The sequence below is a fragment of the Mus caroli genome, chromosome 11, assembly GCF_900094665.2.
Source record: "Mus caroli chromosome 11, CAROLI_EIJ_v1.1, whole genome shotgun sequence".
NCBI lineage: Eukaryota > Metazoa > Chordata > Mammalia > Rodentia > Muridae > Mus > Mus caroli.
In genome coordinates, this window is record NC_034580.1 from 25,518,593 (window position 1) to 25,536,562 (window position 17,970).

At 39.5% G+C, this 17,970-nt stretch overlaps 1 protein-coding gene across 1 annotated transcript in view; it reads right to left on the reverse strand.

The window, feature by feature from the left end:
* Nucleotides 1-17,970, reverse strand: part of Eml6 (EMAP like 6) — a 272,708-nt gene that overhangs the window by 151,920 nt on the left and 102,818 nt on the right. Inside the window, exon 3 of the mRNA XM_029483123.1 lies at nt 5,335-5,494. Coding sequence (XP_029338983.1) covers nt 5,335-5,494 — 160 coding nt within the window. The remainder of the gene's footprint in view (nt 1-5,334; nt 5,495-17,970) is intronic.

Below are 17,970 nucleotides of genomic sequence, written 5' to 3' on the forward strand. Positions count from 1 at the left end.
CTGGCCTCAAATTCATGGCCATCCTCTTGCCTTAGTCACCTGACTGCTGAGATTATAGACGTGTGCCTCCATACTTAGATTTTTTTTTTTTTTTTACTGCAAGATTTAGGGAAGTATGAATTCTACACTAAGCATCTTCATCACACTGTATAATTTGAAGAGTCTGACAAACACATACAGAAAAAAAAATCCAATAAATGAGCTTGATTTTGTCCTTAATTTATATAGTTTCACAAACAGCTCAACTGCATAAGGACATATAATCCTAATAAAAGGAACATGTTATATGCTACTCATCCTTTGAGGTCACATCAATTTCTTGTCCTCACAGTCAAACCCAACTTTTAATTACAGGCAAAATGAACAGCACCAAAGGCAGATAGGTGTAAGTAACACTGATATAGGGGTTCTTGCAGGATGCCTCTTAGGAGGCAGAACCACGTTAGAGGTCTTGGCTCTCAGTAAGTAAACTTGGCTTACTTGTTTTCTAATTAGCTAGATGGCAGGCCTTGGAAATGTAAGATAATTTATTATCTCTTGAGAATTTCATCTGTGTATTTTGATTATATCTTCTTCTCCTTTCCCTATTCATCCAACTTTGCATCTTTTGAATTTCCCCAGCCATCAAGAGTGACTTATGCTGTCCAAATATTCCCCGATGTGTTCCCATCTATTGGAGCACAGTTGACTTACCAGGGGCTACACTCTTAAAGAAAACTGATTTTTTTTTCTCTCTCAACAGCTATCAATTGCCAACAATGTAGAAAGGAGTAGAATTTTGTGTTCAACTACCCTCTCTACACTGGGTTTGTCTAGCTCGGCCTTGTACAGGTCTTATGTGTGCTATCACTGCTACTATGAGTTCACATGTGTAGCTGCCCTGCTGTGTCCAGAGGATTTCCTTGTATTTTTTCACTGCATCTGACCCTTACAATATTTCTGCCCCCTCATCTAAAATGATGCTCAAGCCAGGAATGTATCAAATATGTTCCATTTAGGGCTGAGCAATCTTCAAGTCTCCTATTTTCTGTGTCTTGGACAGTTGTGATCTCTTTGTTAACCACCATTTACTGAAAAAAGCAACTTCTCTGATGAGCGTTTAAAGATGCATAAATAATTGGGTAAAACAAAAAATACTTTGGAAGATTAATCAACATCCATAAATTTTAGTTTTCTCATTTTTGAAGTGAGTATAAAATTAGCATTTATCTTGTCAAACTGCATGAGTTAGGTGAAATCAGAGAAATCCAGTGATTCTGACTATGGCAATACAGAGATATGTGGGTTCACATTTCTCACTGAATACATTTCAGAGTTTTTACCTACTTGTCATGTTGCTGTGATAAAATGACTGATTAAAGCAACTTCAGGAAGGGAGGCTTTGTTTTGGCTCACAGATCTAGGGATACAGTTTACTGTGGCAGGGAAGGGGGTGGCAGGAGCAGGTCTCACTGCATCCAAAGTCAGGAAACAGAAAGCAGAGAATGCTCATTGCTGCCTCTCTATTCAGTCCAGGGCACCAGCCCACAGAATGGCACTACCCACAGTTCAGGAGAGTTGTTCCATCGCAATTAACCTAATTTAGATAAGCACTCACAGGCACACCAGAGGCTCATCTCTTTAAGTGGTTTAAAATTCTGTCTAGCTGACAGTATTAACCATTACTGCTCTACCCCTCATCAACTTACTCCCAAACAAACTACTGTTCAGCCATAATCTTCTCCTTGGCCTCACAGGCTCACAGTCATCTATCTATACAAGTGTATTCGGTTCAACATCAAAAATTCCTACCATAGTCATTTACACTTCTAACACTATTAATAGGTATAGTGGCTGAGTTTCTCCAGAGAGTCAAGCAATCTCTTAACGATGAAGCCCTGTACATTTTTTTTAAGTTGCACACTTTTAATTGTGCAAAGGCACAGTGTAAACACTTAACATTCCAAAGGGAAGAAACCAAGCACCACAAGGAAAGGCTGAACCAGTGAAGTTCAAGACCACATCCTGAAGTTCATGTCTGATATCAGGGGCTGGTGCTGGAACTATCTGAGTCCTAAAAGTCTTGTGTATCTCTACCCTCCAGCTCTGTTGCCTGCAGCACACATATTCTCTCTCTTGGCCTGCCTCTACTTTGTGTCTGAAGTTGTCCTCAACAGATGTCCCATGGTTGTGACATCTTCAATATTCTGGGATCTCCACTGTAACCGAGCTTCAACTGCACAAATGACCTTTTCAGGGCCTCCTTGCAGGACATGACATGATGCCTGGGCTCAGTGTTTCTCTCTTGAAGATTTTATGACTAGCTCAAACTTGCATTTCCCATGTTTGCAAAAATATTACCATGCACACAACACTATTAAATTCTGTGAGTCCTGGCTTCCTCAATGACAGCCTCTGTTTTTTCACTCTGGGAAAACACTCTCCTGGCATTTGCTTTCAAGGAATAGAAAAACACTTCAGATGCCTTCAAGGCACAGGCTCCCCAGTTTCAAATTACTTTGCATTTTCACGGTTGGGGCCTTTAATGAGTGGAGTCTTGCTGTGGAGTTAGTGGGGCAAGTTCTCAGTGTCCTGTGCAGAGCAGCGGGTTCTCTGTAACAGTTTGCTCTCAATGTCCCAGTGCAGAACGGTGGGTTCTCATGAACAGTCTCAGCCTCTTTTCTTCAGCACATACCTTGGCAGCAATTTTGAACTTGATTAAGGTCTTTTTCTCATCAAATTATGCATTTTTAAAATTCTTTCTGTTTTATTTGTTCCTCTTTTGCACCGACCTGGATAAAGCTGGTGAGGGTTAATCACACCACAACCTGAATGCTATCCTGTCTTCAACTTTGCTTCACCAGACAAATTACTCATTACTCTAGTATTCAGCTTCACCGAAGGTCAGGACACAGGTGGATGCAGCCAAATTCATTGCTGGAGTATCACATCAATGACCTCTCATCCAGTTCCCAGTAGAATTCTTACTCCTGTCTCAAGTCCTATGAGCCAAAATTCTATTGTCCAGGGTTCTCTTAGCAGTCTTGTGTTCCAAGGTCCAATCATACGGACATAGTAAGTTCTGCTTACAATACTCAATGGTTTTTCTAGTACAAACTTTCAAGCTCTTAAAAATTAACTAAATTATAAAACATCATTTATATTTTCATCAATACAAGAATATTGGAATGGGTGAATTTTATTCAGCTTATTTTTAATGGAAAATCAGTTTATAAACATTAGCAGTTACATTCACTTTTCCTGAGTTTAAAAAACAAAACAAAAGAAACCTGTTTTGTTCATTTATTTGTTCAGTTACCGGGGATAGCATTTCTATTGCTTTTGTCAATTATGAGGTAATGATGAATTTGTCATTTCCTTGGTATTATTGGAGTTCAGTGGATTCTGCCCAAAGAATACAGCAGGCCTGAAGAAATAAGCATCAGCAAGCCAAAATATTCATCATGGCTAATAGATACTTTTCTCCATTAACAGTTAAAAACCACAGAGTCCACACAGCTCCCCACCTGTAAAAATAGAACCTCAAGAGAAATAACCAAGAATCCAAAAGGAAATGGATGAATAAAATGGAAAAGAGAAGGATAATTAAAAAGAGCAAAGAACTCGTAGTTACAGCTGGATTTCCCTCCAGTGCAAAGCATGTTTGTGATACTGTAAAACAAAATTTGGTATAGGTGTTTGCTAAAATAGATTAAAAAGTGAGAGAATATGCACGTGAGTGGGCATGTCAGCCTACATCTGTGGCCATTCTCACTGTCCATAAACTCATCCAGTTCAGCCATTCATATCAATGCCTGTTCTCTCTCACAACATGCCCTCTCACAACAGCAGAAGATGGCACAATATTAGTTACCTTAAAATGATTCAAGTCAGGTCAACTCATCATCACATAGAGTTTTTCTTCTACTCTTAGTTTGAATGTCCAGGTTAAATTTCACTGGTTTTTCTATGACACTGACTTACAGAATGAATATTGGAATTAGCTAAACACTGATTGAATAAAATAATTGCTATACAAAGGATGAAAGCTACAGCAGAAGGGATGCTATGTAGGGAAAGGTGAAGGCTGGAGTGGAAAACTGTAAGCGTAGCAACATGTGAATGAAGCTAGAGCCAGAAAGAAGCCCTCTGTGCTCCCATTTACTTTTTAAAGATACATTTATCTCCTTTCTGCCAGTGTTGCTGTATGTCCAAGGAAGGAGACATAACTTGTGGGGACTGAGAATGTTTCATGCCTTTGTGGCATTTTCAAAGAGGACAAAGCAGGCAAATAGCAAACTTCAGATGAGGATTGGAACATGACCCAGGATATGCAATTACAAAGGTACAGTCCACCCTAACTTACCTGACTATGTGGAGAATATGGGTAGAAAAAGCTGGTTAACAGAAAATGCTCACCTCAAGTGTTTGTACTTCGTTCAATGCTATTTTAAGCTCTGTTGGCTTTAAGATACTTGGACATTTTCAGCTAGTGAAATTAATTACTAAGGAACTGTGCAGAAGAAGCTGGAGAGATGGCTAAGTGGCCTAGAGCACTGTTTTGTGCTCTAGGACCTCAGGTTGTTTCCCAGCACCCATGTAGTGGTTCACAACCATCTGTAACTCTAGTCCTAGGGGATATGATGCCTTCTTCTAAACTCCAGGCATGAATGTGATACAACATGCACACGTATACATGAAATAGTAATATGTGATAAATAATTAAATAAATAAGAATTGTGAGGATATTAATTTGGACAATGTTTAAATAACATTATACATCGCTCTGACTTGGAGTATAAAGGAATGGGCCTGAAAGTGAGGGAAGGGTGGAATACATGTGAGAATTATTAAAAAGTATAAACACACAGGAATTGCTGACTGCTTGAATTAGAAGGGAACTGGTGGGTGGAAAGAAGAAGGAATAAGAAGTAACCTCAAAGTAGAATCAAAAGGAGTATAGAATAGATCCCTAGGAGGTCCAGTGACCACCTGAAGCCCAGAACAGCATTTGACCAGGATGTGAGGGCTGTGCAAATGGCTTGGTTCAGCCTGGGCCGCAGGTGAGATGCTAATAACAGGTGAGAAGATCGGGTTGCTGAACCCTATTGGACTTAACTTTATGAATTCCTTTATGGAGCTTTTTAACCAGATAGTAAAGTGGGAATAGGAAAACCAAAACTGGAGCCTGCTGAGAGTGATGAACCAACACCACTAGCCTGACAAGGAACCAACAATGAGAAATTCTAGGAGGCTGCTATGGGTAAGCAGCAAATATTGGTAGCTGTTTATATTGTAATTTTAGGTCAATTTAAGGACTAATCAAAGAAAAACATAAATTAGAAAGATACGTACCTGTCCATCCGAGTCAAAAGCCAGGCATGCAACTCCGTGTGTATGGACATCTTTAAGAATAGACACAGTATGGACATTATAGGAATTCCATATGCATATATATGGCTCCTTCCCAACCTGGCCAGTTGCAATCAGAGTTTTATCTGGGTGTAAGGCAAGGCTGAAAAAGAAAAAGGCCTTTTTTCCACATTCTCTATTTGAACAAAAGCCAATATCTATTGAGTATCCTTTTCCCCAATTTGTTTATTTTAAATCATCAAACCAGATGATCGCAGAACAAAGAGTCTATCTGTTCCCAAAGCAGCCAACTGCCTGATTATCATAAAATCAAGTGCTCAGCTTTGGCAAGATAAGCTTAGTAAAACTTTATCTAATTTTTACCTATTTAGTTACCTTAAAAGTCTATATTAACCATGGTCTCAATTCTCTAATAACATATTTTATCTGGTCCTATCAATTTAGTTAAGACATATTTATTTACTGATTTTCAAAATATTATTAAACATTCAATCTAGCTTTTGACTTTAATTTTTTAAAAAAATGCTGCTGATGGAGTGGGTGAGCCAGCCCTGAGTTGTTTGAGTGAGGAAAATTATTGGAAGAAAAGGCTGTGAACAACCTTTAAAGAGGCTATTATGGCTTAGATATGAAGTATTCTCCAATGTGCATTGAAGGATTGGTTCCCAATACAGCAAGGTTTTGGAAGGTGAGTTGTGAGGGCTTTGACTTAATCAGTGGATTAAACCATTAATGGCCTCAAACTTAGACAGCATTATTTAGAAGTGGCTCCCAAAACCTGGGACTGGGGGGTAGTTGGAGGAAGGTCACTGGAGGCTTGTCTTTTCTCTGGTATTTTCCTCTACTTCCTGGCCACCATTACTCCACAATACCCTAACATTGGGCCTAGTAAGCATGGACTGAAATCTTCAAAACCATAGTCAAAATAAGTTTTCTCCTTTTCTTTCCTCAGCTGTTTTGTTATAGTGACAAACAAGCCAAACCAAACAAAGATGGCAGAGAGATTTTCATGATTTAGACTTATCAGTCAAAAGTACTCAGTATTTCTATCAAACACTCCTGTTTGAATATATGGTGCCTTTACTGTGGGGTTAACTATCTCAGATGTTCTCTTATACCCACACATTTACTAGATGGATTTAAAATCTCCCATTGCAATTAGGTTTTAAAATCAAAGTTATTTTATGCTTTTCTTGAAACTACCTTTTCCCAGCCCATGATTCTCATTTCTCCAGGTTCCTCCTTTACCACTTAAGTACAACAAAAAAAAATAAGCTATTTCTCCTTTTCTAAGCCCTAGGTCTCAGGCCTCCTTCCCCAGCTTGCACACAACATGTGCTTCTTAGAACAAGGGCTGGGTATTCTGAATGTACTTCTGGGCTAATATCCATTTATCAGTGAGTGCATACCATGTATATTATTTTGTGATTGGGCTACCTCACTCTGGATGATATTTTATAGTTCCATCCATTTGCCTAAGAATTTCATGAAGTCATTGTGTTTAATAGATGAGTAATACTCCATTGTGTAAATGTACCACATTTTCTGTATTCATTCCTCTGTTGAGGGACATCTGGGTTCTTTTCAGCTTCTGGCTATTATAAATAAGGCTGCTATGAACATAGTGGAGCATGTGTCCTTACTACATGTTGAAGCATCTTCTAGATATATGCCCAGGAGTGGTATAGCTGGGCCTTCAGGTAGAACTATTTCCAATTTTCTCAGGAACTACCAGACTTATTTCCAAAGTGTTTTTACCAGCTTGCAAAAAGAACTTCATGATGTCACCAACTGGGTTATTAAGAATATAACATCAGCATGCTGTTTAGAGCAGCACAATTCTTAATTTTGTTTAGGCTATCACAGGTGTTCAGCTCCCTTTCCTCATACATTGAATACATTTAAGAACTCCAAGGAGAACCATTTCCAGTGGCTGTGGGGAACCCAGCCACAACAGATATATCTATGGCACAGCATTTGCACCTAAGGGTCAGAGAACATCTCAGAAGAGGGGACAGAAAGGTTGTCAGAGGCAGAAGACTAGGAAGTCTGCTGTGAGACTGTCTCCTAGAAATGGCTGCCTAACAGACTTGAACAATAGCAATATAAATAGGCATGCTAACGCAAAGGAGGGTGGGGATTTCATTGGGTCCAACCCCTTAACAAAGAACAGGGAGCAACTAATGACTGATGAGGGAGAATTAGCCTTTCCCAAGGATATGTTCCCTAACTGTTTATCCAGTACAAAAGGTCAGCCCTAAAATCATATACATAAATCACAAACATGGATTCAGTATATATTTGTGCATCAACACATGCTTTCTTGCATGTGTGTATGTATCTGTGTCTATGTGTGTATAAAACAATACTAAAAGAAAAATGTTCATCAATTCGAGAGAATTTGGGTACAGAATATGAGATGGGCTGGAGGGAGGGGATATAAGAGGGATTAGATGTAGCAAAGGAAACAGGGAAAGTGGTGTAATATATTGTAATTAAAACATTTTTAAATAAAAAAATACATTTTAAAATAAGTGATAGTTTTAAAAGAATCTTTTAAAACTATCAAAACAACAGGATCTTCCTTCTTAATCTCAAAATACCTTAATGTTAGTTCAGAAGCATTTTAAAGAATGGGCATATTTCTATGAATGGATTCTTCTCATATAAAACCAAGCCTATCCCTTTAAAAATCATAAAGGCTCTTTGCTCCTTCTATAGAGTGTTCCATGCCTAAGCACGTACCCCACAGTTATGCCTATAAACCAACCATTAGACTAAGACACAGATGTCTGCATACTGTGTAATGACCCACTGTGATGAAAGGTACTATCTCCTGCATTTGGTAAAGCAATTCCTGTGTCTTCACACAAGGAAATCATCCCAACATCAAGTACTGGCACCCTGCAAAGTGTTTCGAGCCACAGCTTGTCTCCTCACTCACCACAGCTCTCCTGGGATTCACTCTGAGATAGGCAGCATACCTAGTCTAACCTACATTTCAAGCCTATCTGACAGCACAAAGTCCATAAATCTAATTCTTTGCAGTTTTAAGACAACTTGGACTTCTTTACCAATCTTGCAAAATGTAACAATGGCTTTGTTTTACTACTAAAATATTTTAAATTGACTCCTGTCATCAGAGGTCTTAATCAAAAGGAAGGCTCATCCCACACCCACACTGAACAGTTTGGTGTGGTTCTCCTTTCCTTTCCCTGCTTGGCTTATTGCATGTACTGTATTATACACATAGCAACAAGAAACAGACCAAGCTTCAAGAGACTGATTGTCTCTGTGAGTATATAAATTGAGTTCCCATGGGAAATCCCATCTTCTGTTACTATGGCAATAGAAAGCTCTGCGGATGAAAACTTCCACCAACATATCCAGGAGGAGAAATTGATTTGTTTCTGTCGCAGGCCAGGAGGGCAGAGTCTATCTTCCTGATGTCAGACAGTCTCATAATAATTTCCAAATATGTTGAGGAGGGGAAATGAGAATTAACAGGGCCATGGAAAAAGAAGCCTTGCTTATCAGGTTGGACAAAGCCCCCTAATTAGCAATAATCAGTCTTGATCATCTGATGTAAAATACATTTTGAAAATCCAATTATTTAAAATAAATAGTTTGAGTACTTGTTCTAAATGCAGCAATTAAAAATGTTCTTGATTCTAATGTACCTTTGAAACCTCATTTTCCCGTTACCCAGAGTGCTTGGTGCTTCTCTCAGTGATGCCTCAATGGTGGTCAAGGTCATTGGGCTGGAACAAGGAGACTGTAGTTATGTGGACTCAATGGGGAGTTGCCAAGGCCCAGTGGAGGCACATTTAGAAGATGGAAAACCCAACGCTGGCTTGATTTGAACACCATGACCCCCCATTAACACTACCTAAGACAGGGAAAGGTATGCTCTAATTTCAGTTTCTGGAGACATGTTTGGCATTAGGGAACAGCACCATTGCCAGGACAGTGATCTCTTTTAACACCATGAAGAGGGGCTCTCCTTCCAGGTGGAACTGGATGGGCAAATGGGAGTGAGAATCACTCAGAGAGACTGTAAAAATTCATTCCAGCCTTCCAGTTCCTGTCTGTTCCCTGAACTGACCCTGTGCCACAGCTCTCCATACCCAAATTCCACCTGGAGAGAACTGGTCTCCCAGGAGTACTGACACATGGGCTTGTAGGAGGGACAAGCCACAGTCAGAAACAGCAAGACCAGCTAACACCACAGATAACCAGACGGCTAGGGCAAAAACATAAGCAACAGAAACCAAGACTTCTTGACATCATCAGAACCCAGCTCTCCCACCACTGAAAGTCCTGGATACCCCAACACATTGGAAAAGCAAAACTCTGATTTAAAATCACATCTCATGATGATGATACAGGACTTTAAGAAGGACACAAATAACTCCTGTGAAGAAATACAGGAGACACAGGTAAACAGTTTGAAGCCCCTAAAGAGGAAACACATACATCCCTTAAACAATTATAGGAAAACACAATCAAACAAGTGAAGGAATTGAACAAAACCATCCAGGATCTAAAAATGGAAATAGGAAAAATAAAGAAATCACAAAGGGAGACAACACTGGAGATAGAAAACCTAGGAAAGAGATCAGGAGTCATAGATGCAAGCATCACCAACAGAATACAAGAGATATGTGGGAACTAAAGTGGGGAGAGGAAGGAGGGGAAGGGAGAATAGTCCATGTCTGGCCAGAGTTCCTCCTATGCTCTGGGCAGGGGGATTCAGGAGGGCTGCCAGATGCTCTCCACTTGGCCCTGGGTGGGCATCTAAGCCACTAACCCCACTCGACAGGGGGTGGACAAGAGGCAGCCCCAGACCGGGGCCCCCGGGGTGGCACCCTGTAGCCCAGGGGTTATGAGAGGGAGGGCTGAGGGAGAGGTTCCCACACAGGCGAGAGTCCTTTGTCCAGGCCTTGCCTAGAGAACAGGAAGGCCTTCCATCGGGAGATAGAAATGGCAATTAGAGGAAAGCCTATCCCATCATCCAAGCCCAAGGAGCCTTGATGAACAGACAGTCTATGGTTTTAGAACTTTATTGTAGAAAGGTAGGGGAAAGAGAGAAGGTAAAAGAGAGAGAGAGAGACTGGCCATGGCCAAGAGGAGAGAAGGGGGAAAGAGAGAGAAAGAGGAAAGGCTAGAGAGTAAGAGAGCAAGGAGAGAGAGAGCAAGAGAGTGAGAGGGGAGAGGAGAGTAAGAGAGTGAGGTGGGGCTAAGTAGCCCCTCTTATGGTAGGCCAGAAGCTTGGGACATTGTCTACATGACTACTAGCCATGCTTCTCCTGTGGGGGCTATGGGGGCAGTAACTTCGATAGGAGCCAGAGTTCCAGGAAACATGAGGGAACACCTCATGCCATGTAGGTGAATTATCACCATTCCTGGGTTCAGACCTCAGCTTGACTGGAGACCAGACTGTCTGTATATAGCCCAATGCCCAACAGAGATAGAAGAGAGAATCTCAGGTGCAGAAGATAACATAGAAAACATTGACACAACAGTCAAAGAAAATGCAGAATGCAAAAAGCTCCTAACCCAAAACACCCAGGAAATCCAGGACACAATGAGAAGACCAAACCTAAGGATAATAGGTATAGAAGAGAGCAAAGATTCCCAACTTAAAGGGCCAGTAAATGTCTTTAACAAAATTACAGAAGAAAACTTCCCTAACCTAAAGAGATATCCATAAACATACAAGAAGCCAACAGAACTCCAAATAGATTGAACCAGAAAAAAAATTCTTCCTGCCACATAATGTGGGGCGCCATGTGTGGGGGGAAATAAAGGGGTGGGTGACCCGTGTCCCACCAGAGCTCGACTAGACTGCTGCGGGACCCCATGGAACTTCCAGGGATGGGCCACACAACCCCACTCCGGGGGATGGGGTGGTGGGTGGGGAAGGAGCAGTCTCAGCTCAGACTTTTGGGCACCACAGACCTCTGGGTACTGCAGGAGAGCTGGTTTTGGCGTCCCTGTGCCTCATAATAGCCCAGGACAACTGGTTCTCGCTCTTGGAATCCCAGACCACTGTTACTCATGGAAGAGCTGAAAATAGGCCCTCAAACAGACTCTGGCCCCCAGGGCAGAAGGTGAAGGTAGGGGGAGAGCTCTAGCAGGTTATTGCAGGGCTGAGAGAGTCTGTCTAGCTCAGGCTGCTAGCTCAGTGGGTGGTCTGGATTGGCTAGCAGCCATGGCTGGAGTGCAGGAAGGCCCTCCAGTGGGAGGTCAGATGTAGCTAGGTAGAAGGAGACCTGCTCCATTGCTCTAACACAGCGGATCTCAATGAGCAGAGATGGTCCATGGTTTGAAGGTGTTTATTGTAGAAAGGCAGAGAGAGAGAGAGAGAGAGAGAGAGAGAGAAGACAAGAGAAGACAAGAGAAGACAAGAGAAGACAAGAGAAGACAAGAGAAGACAAGAGAAGAGAAGACAAGAGAAGTAGAGGGCAGCTGTGACCATGTGGAAAGAGGGGGAAAACAGAAGGGGAGAAGGAGAGCGAGAGGTAAGAGACAAGGAGAGAAGAAGAGCTTAAGAGAGAGAGGAGAGGCCCAGTAGCCCTTTTTATAGTGGGTGGGCTACCTTTCTGTTGCCAGGTAACTGTGGGGAGGAGCTTACCTGGTTGTAGCCAGAATACCAGGAGTTTGGGACATTGTCTATGTGTTTGATAGTCACAGGATTATGGAGTTGAGGAGTGGATGTGGTGTCAGGAGCTTGTGTCTGGGAGCATAGCTTACGGTTCGGTCCCTTGTAGATTTTTCTATTGGGTCTCCTGAGTAAGCCTCACTTGACCAGAACACAGACTGCCTTTAACGGTCAAACAACATAATAGTCAAAATACCAAATCACAAAACAAAGAAAGAATATTAAAAGCAGTAAGAGTAAAAGGTCAAGTAACACATAAAGGCAGACCTATCAGAATTACACCAGACTTCTCACCAGAGACTATGAAAGGTAGAGGATCCTGGGCAGATGTCATACAGACCCTAAGAGAACTTAAACACCAGTCCAGGCTACTATACCCAGCAAGACTCTCAATTACCATAGGTGGAGAAGCCAAGATATTCCATGACAAAACCAAATGTACACACTACATTTTCACAAATCCAGCCCTACAAAGGATAACAGTTGAAAAATGCCAACACAAGGAGGGAAAGAATCTATTCCATTTTCCTGAACTGCATAAGTTCATGTACTCCCTAATCCACAATAGAGCGGAGTCTCACAAACCAAACTCCACTACACGTATGATAAATGCCTTAAAAATAAATATAATACTCAGTATTGCTAGACCTGTATGCCATACTCATATCTCTGTAGAACTATATTCCAGGAACACCATCATACTATATTAAGGAGTAATTAAGACTGTGGTGATTTGGTAGCCTGGGATCAGAGCATGCAATGGCTTTGATGAAGCCAAATTAGACAGGCTATCACAGCAGGTCTAAACCCGTGGATCCTGATTGTGGAGGTCAAAGGATCCTTCACAGAGGTCACATAAGACCACTTAAAAAACATAGATATTTACATTAGAGTTCACAACAGCAGCAAAATTACAGTTATGAAGTAGCAACTAAAATAATTTTATGACTGAAGGGTCACTATACCACGAGAACTGTATTACAAGGTCATAGTATTAGGAAAGTTGAGAAACCACTAGGCTAGTAGTAACTGACAGTTAAGCTTCAACAACTTTGTGAACCAATTATTAAAGAGCCACTGTTAAAAGTTCTATAAATATAATTAAATAAATCACATTAAAAACAAAGATAATATGCTAAAACCTCACAAATATCTGTGGTCACTAGCTTCTATCTTGTCAGGATGACAGAAATACTACAGCATGCTGCACATTTCTTCCCATATCCACTTAATTACCACATTGGTAGCTTACATTTAGACATGGCAGGAGGCTATGCATTGTAGAAACAAATAAATATTATAAATCAGGACTTTATTATTTTGGTGATTATCTTAAGACATTAAAATAATGAGCACTGTAGAAACTATTATGTAGTTCAGCAAGAAGGTAGTAATATCATTAGCAAATGACTAATGTTCCCAAATACATCTTGTTTCATCAATAATAAATAGATTATAAACTAACATTCATAGTAGAACTACATTTATTGACAGTGTGTGTGGATGTGTGGCTGTAGCTGGAATAGAACCCAGGACCTTGCACATGCAGACAAAACATATGGCCAGTTCAAGACTTTTCTGAATCATGTGGTAACAAAGTATCAATTCCTTCATAAACAATAGTTCAATGTGACCACAAGGTGACCACAATCACACAAGCTCAACAACAATCAATGAAATTATTCTTTGAGAGAATTGATTTGCTATACTGAATTTGTAATAGAGTTACATATTTTATTACTTATAAAGTGGGTGACATAAACACACACACATATATATGTAATATAGTATATATATATATATATTTGATATACATATATAATATTACACACACACACAACTTATAGGGGACTCCTGAACATATATGCAGGCTTGTTTTCTCAGTGTGCTGGCTGTTAAACAGAGGCTACTATATATAGCATTTTTCTTCCATGCATGTTCTTGGCCTTTTCTTCAAGACCTGAACATCAGGTTGGATGGAAATTTGATTTACAATCAACCTAATGACAAAGCTCTAACATTGGATATAAAGTCAAAGTCCTCTCCTTTCTTTATAAAGTCAATGTAGCTTTCATTTTACAGTTTTTAAGCAAAAGTATCTTTTGTAAAGATTATTCTCATGTAGCTCTAAGTAGATCAGGCTCTGCTGTGGGGTCTCTGCAGTCATAATTGTTTATTTTTAGATGAACTATTTCAGGTTTGGGGTACTTCAAGCTTTAGAGAGAGAATCATATCTTCAGTTGTGTCAGTTCTCTATATAACCGAGTTATGAGAGATTTAAAGAAAAAGACAGCAACCAGTGCATTGCTGAGGTATGACCTGGGCCCTTACTAGGAAAAAGTGCTTCTTCAAAAAGCATCTATGAATTACTCTGTGCCTCAATTTCCTTTCTATAACATAGTAATAACAGTATCTACCTCACAGGAGGAACCCTGAGTTCTAAGAGGTAAAAAGGGCAGTGCCTAAAACAGCAGATACAGGTTACTATTTGGATGGCATGTTGCAGACACACTGAAACTTCCCCTTCTTTTTAAGCTGAGGACACAAGTGTAGATGGTACTCAGTCTCACAAATCCAACAACAACACTATCTTCTCAAAATTAGACTATTTAAGAAAATAGAAAAGGAAACATATAGGATGCAGATGCCTCACTAAGAACAAAGTGTCCAAAACAAAAGGACAGGGAAAGATGGGGCTTAGCAATCTCATCCAAACACAAAGGACATGAAAAACTCTGTCTCAGCTACTGAAATCAATAAAACTTAAAGAAAGGATTAATAAAAATAAAAGTTAGGTTGGAAGCCTTCACAGAAGGAGCCAGAATTAGCAGAGTATTTAATCTAGAACTACACGCACATTAATTCTACAGTGCCAATATATTTCTAGCACTGCTGAGGGATTAACTCAGAGGTCAAAGGGCAATTTTCAACCAACAGTCTTGAAACTAAACAGTACACAATGTATTCACATGTCAGACATGGCATGATGTAGCAAGCACAGGGTCTGGGTCCCATCCTTGGGGAGGAAAGAAGATTCTGAGGGTGGGGGGAACATGCCTGTAACTCCAGCACTCTAGAGCCTAAGACAAGATCCTCGCCTTTAAAAGTCACATCAGGGCCAGCCAGGGGGCTCAGCAGGTATAGGCATCTGCTGCCAAGCCAAGTGACCTTAATTTTATTCCCAGAATACATGTGGTGCAAGAAGAAAATGGACTTCCACAGATTATCCTCTGACTTCAACATGCACACTATGGCATGTGTATTCCCCCACACAATAAGAAATATAATAAATTAACTACATGTTATTCCCTTTAGTATGCATATTTTATGCTCTGTGTACTCGCTAGTAACTAAAAGGTAAATAATAGTGTTTCAATGACTGAATATTTATAAAAGAACACAACAACCTTAACTCTCAACTCAGCTCTCACCATAAACAATAAGTTTTTCAAGTAGACCAAGCAGTAAGAAAAACAGTATACATATTAAAACACGGGGGAAAAATGTAAGAGAAACGCTTTGCAACATTTGAAAGATACTGGCTTCTAACAAGAAATAAGAATGAACCATAAAGAAAATGAAAAACTGCACCTCAAAATAAAAACTTCTGGTCATTGATATGTAGCATTATAAAAATGTAAACAGAAGTCACAGATTGGGAGGAAAAATCATGAAGAACGTGTACCTAGAACATATAAAGAATATCTACAAATCAATAATATGAAAGCAACACAATTTAAAATATGGGTAAGTGACTCGAACATTATCAAGAACAATTAAAATTAAAAGGTGTATTTTCAGGCAAGAGACAACTGGGATGTGTCTACATTGATAATGGAAAGATATTATGATAAATCATTTTGGAGGTACTTTGGCAGTTTCATATAAACTATATTCACTTATTTAAGATCAATTCCACTCCCAAGTATTTATATAAAAGAAATAAAGGGGATTTACTAAACAAATACTTATCTAAATAATTTTGTCTTACTTACAATAACTAGAAATTAGAAATAAATACCCATCAACAGGCAAATAAATAGTCAATTATATATTCACACAGTGGACTTGTTCTTTGCAATAAAAAGAAGTGAACCATAGACATATACAGCATGGATAAATCTTAAAGAAGTTACTGATTAAACGACCACCAAAGCATTCAGGAGGATTCTCAAGTCACTAGTATATGAACTGGGAAGCCAAGGAATGTTGCTAACTCTCAAAATAAAGGTTAAAAAAAAAAAGCAAGAGACTTCTAAGTAAACCTGTCTACAAGAAGCTGCCTCTGTGTGCTCTGTATGACATAGCTAAGAAAAAGTACAGGAAAAGAAAAACTAAGGACTATTGTAATGAGAGGAGATAATTGAATCTATGGAACTGCTCCTCTCTCTAGACTGTGTTCCCAAAGACCCATTCTACCACCCTCCACCCCCCTACATCACTGCCTACTGTGCTCTGGGCTCCTGCCTCCAACTCCACAGGATTCTGCCTGCTCAGGTGCAGGCCACACAAGTCAGAAGAGCAGAGACACCCCTGCAACCCTCCCCTATAAAACGTAATTATCAAGCAAGATTCAGATCTAAATTCTCATTTCATGAAGATGATAGAGGACTTTAAGAAGGACATAAATAACTTCATTAAAGAAATACAGAGTAACACAAGTAAACAAGTAGAAGCTCTTAAAGAGGATACACACAAATCTCTTAGAGAAATATAGGAGAACACAATCAAACAGGTGAAGGAATTGAACAAAACCATCCAGGTTCTAAAAATAGAAATAGAAACATTAAAGAAAACTCAAAGGGAGACAGCCCTGGAGAGGAAAGAGCACAAGAGTCATAGATGCAAGCATTAGCAACAGAATACAAGAGATAGAAGAGAGAATCACAGTGGTAGAAGATACCATAGAAGACATCAACAATCAAGAAAAATACAAAAAGCAAACGGCTCCTATCTTAAAACATTCAAGAAACCCATGACACAATGAAAAGATAGAACCTGAGAATAATAGATATAGAAGAGAGTAAAGATTCCCAACTCAAAGGGCCAGCAAACATTTTCAACAAAACTATAGAAGAAAACTTCCCTAACCTAAAGAAAGAGATGCCCATAAACATACAAGAAGCCTACAGAACACCAAACAGATGGGACTAGGAGAGAAATTATAATTTATAATTATATGAGAATTATAATTTATAATTATATGAGAATTATAATTTATAATTATATAAGAATATAATTAAAATTATATTCTTATCAGTCATATAATAATTAAAACGCCAAATGCACAGAACAAAGAAAGAATACTGAAAGCAGTAAGGAAAAATGTCAAGTAACATATAAAAGCAGACCTATCAGAATTATACCAGACTTCTCAACAGAGACTCTAAAAGCCAGAAGATCATAGGCATATGTCATACAGACACGAAGAGAACAAAAGGCAAGCCCAGGCTACTATACCCAGCAAAACTCACAATTACCATAGAATACCAAAGTATTCAAGACAAAACAAAATTTAAACAATATCTTCCTACTATTCCAGCCCTACAGAGGATAATGGAAGGAAAAGTCCAACACAAGGACAGAAACTACACCCTAGAAAAAGCAAGAAAGTAATCCTTCAACAAACCTAAAAGAAGATAGCCACAAGAACAGAATCCCAACTTTAAAAACAAAAATAACAGGAAGCAACAATTACTTTTCTTTAATATCTCTTAATATCAATGGAGTCAATTCCCCAATAAGTAGGCATAGAATAACAGACTGGCTACACAAACAGGACCCAACATTTTCCTGCTTACAGGAAACCCACCTCAGGGGAAAAGACAGACACTACCTCAGAGTGAAAGGCTGGAAAACAATTTTCCAAGCAAATGGTCCAAAGAAACAAGCTGGAGTAGCCATTCTAGTATCGAATAAAATTGACTTCCAACTCAAAGTTATCAAAAAAGACA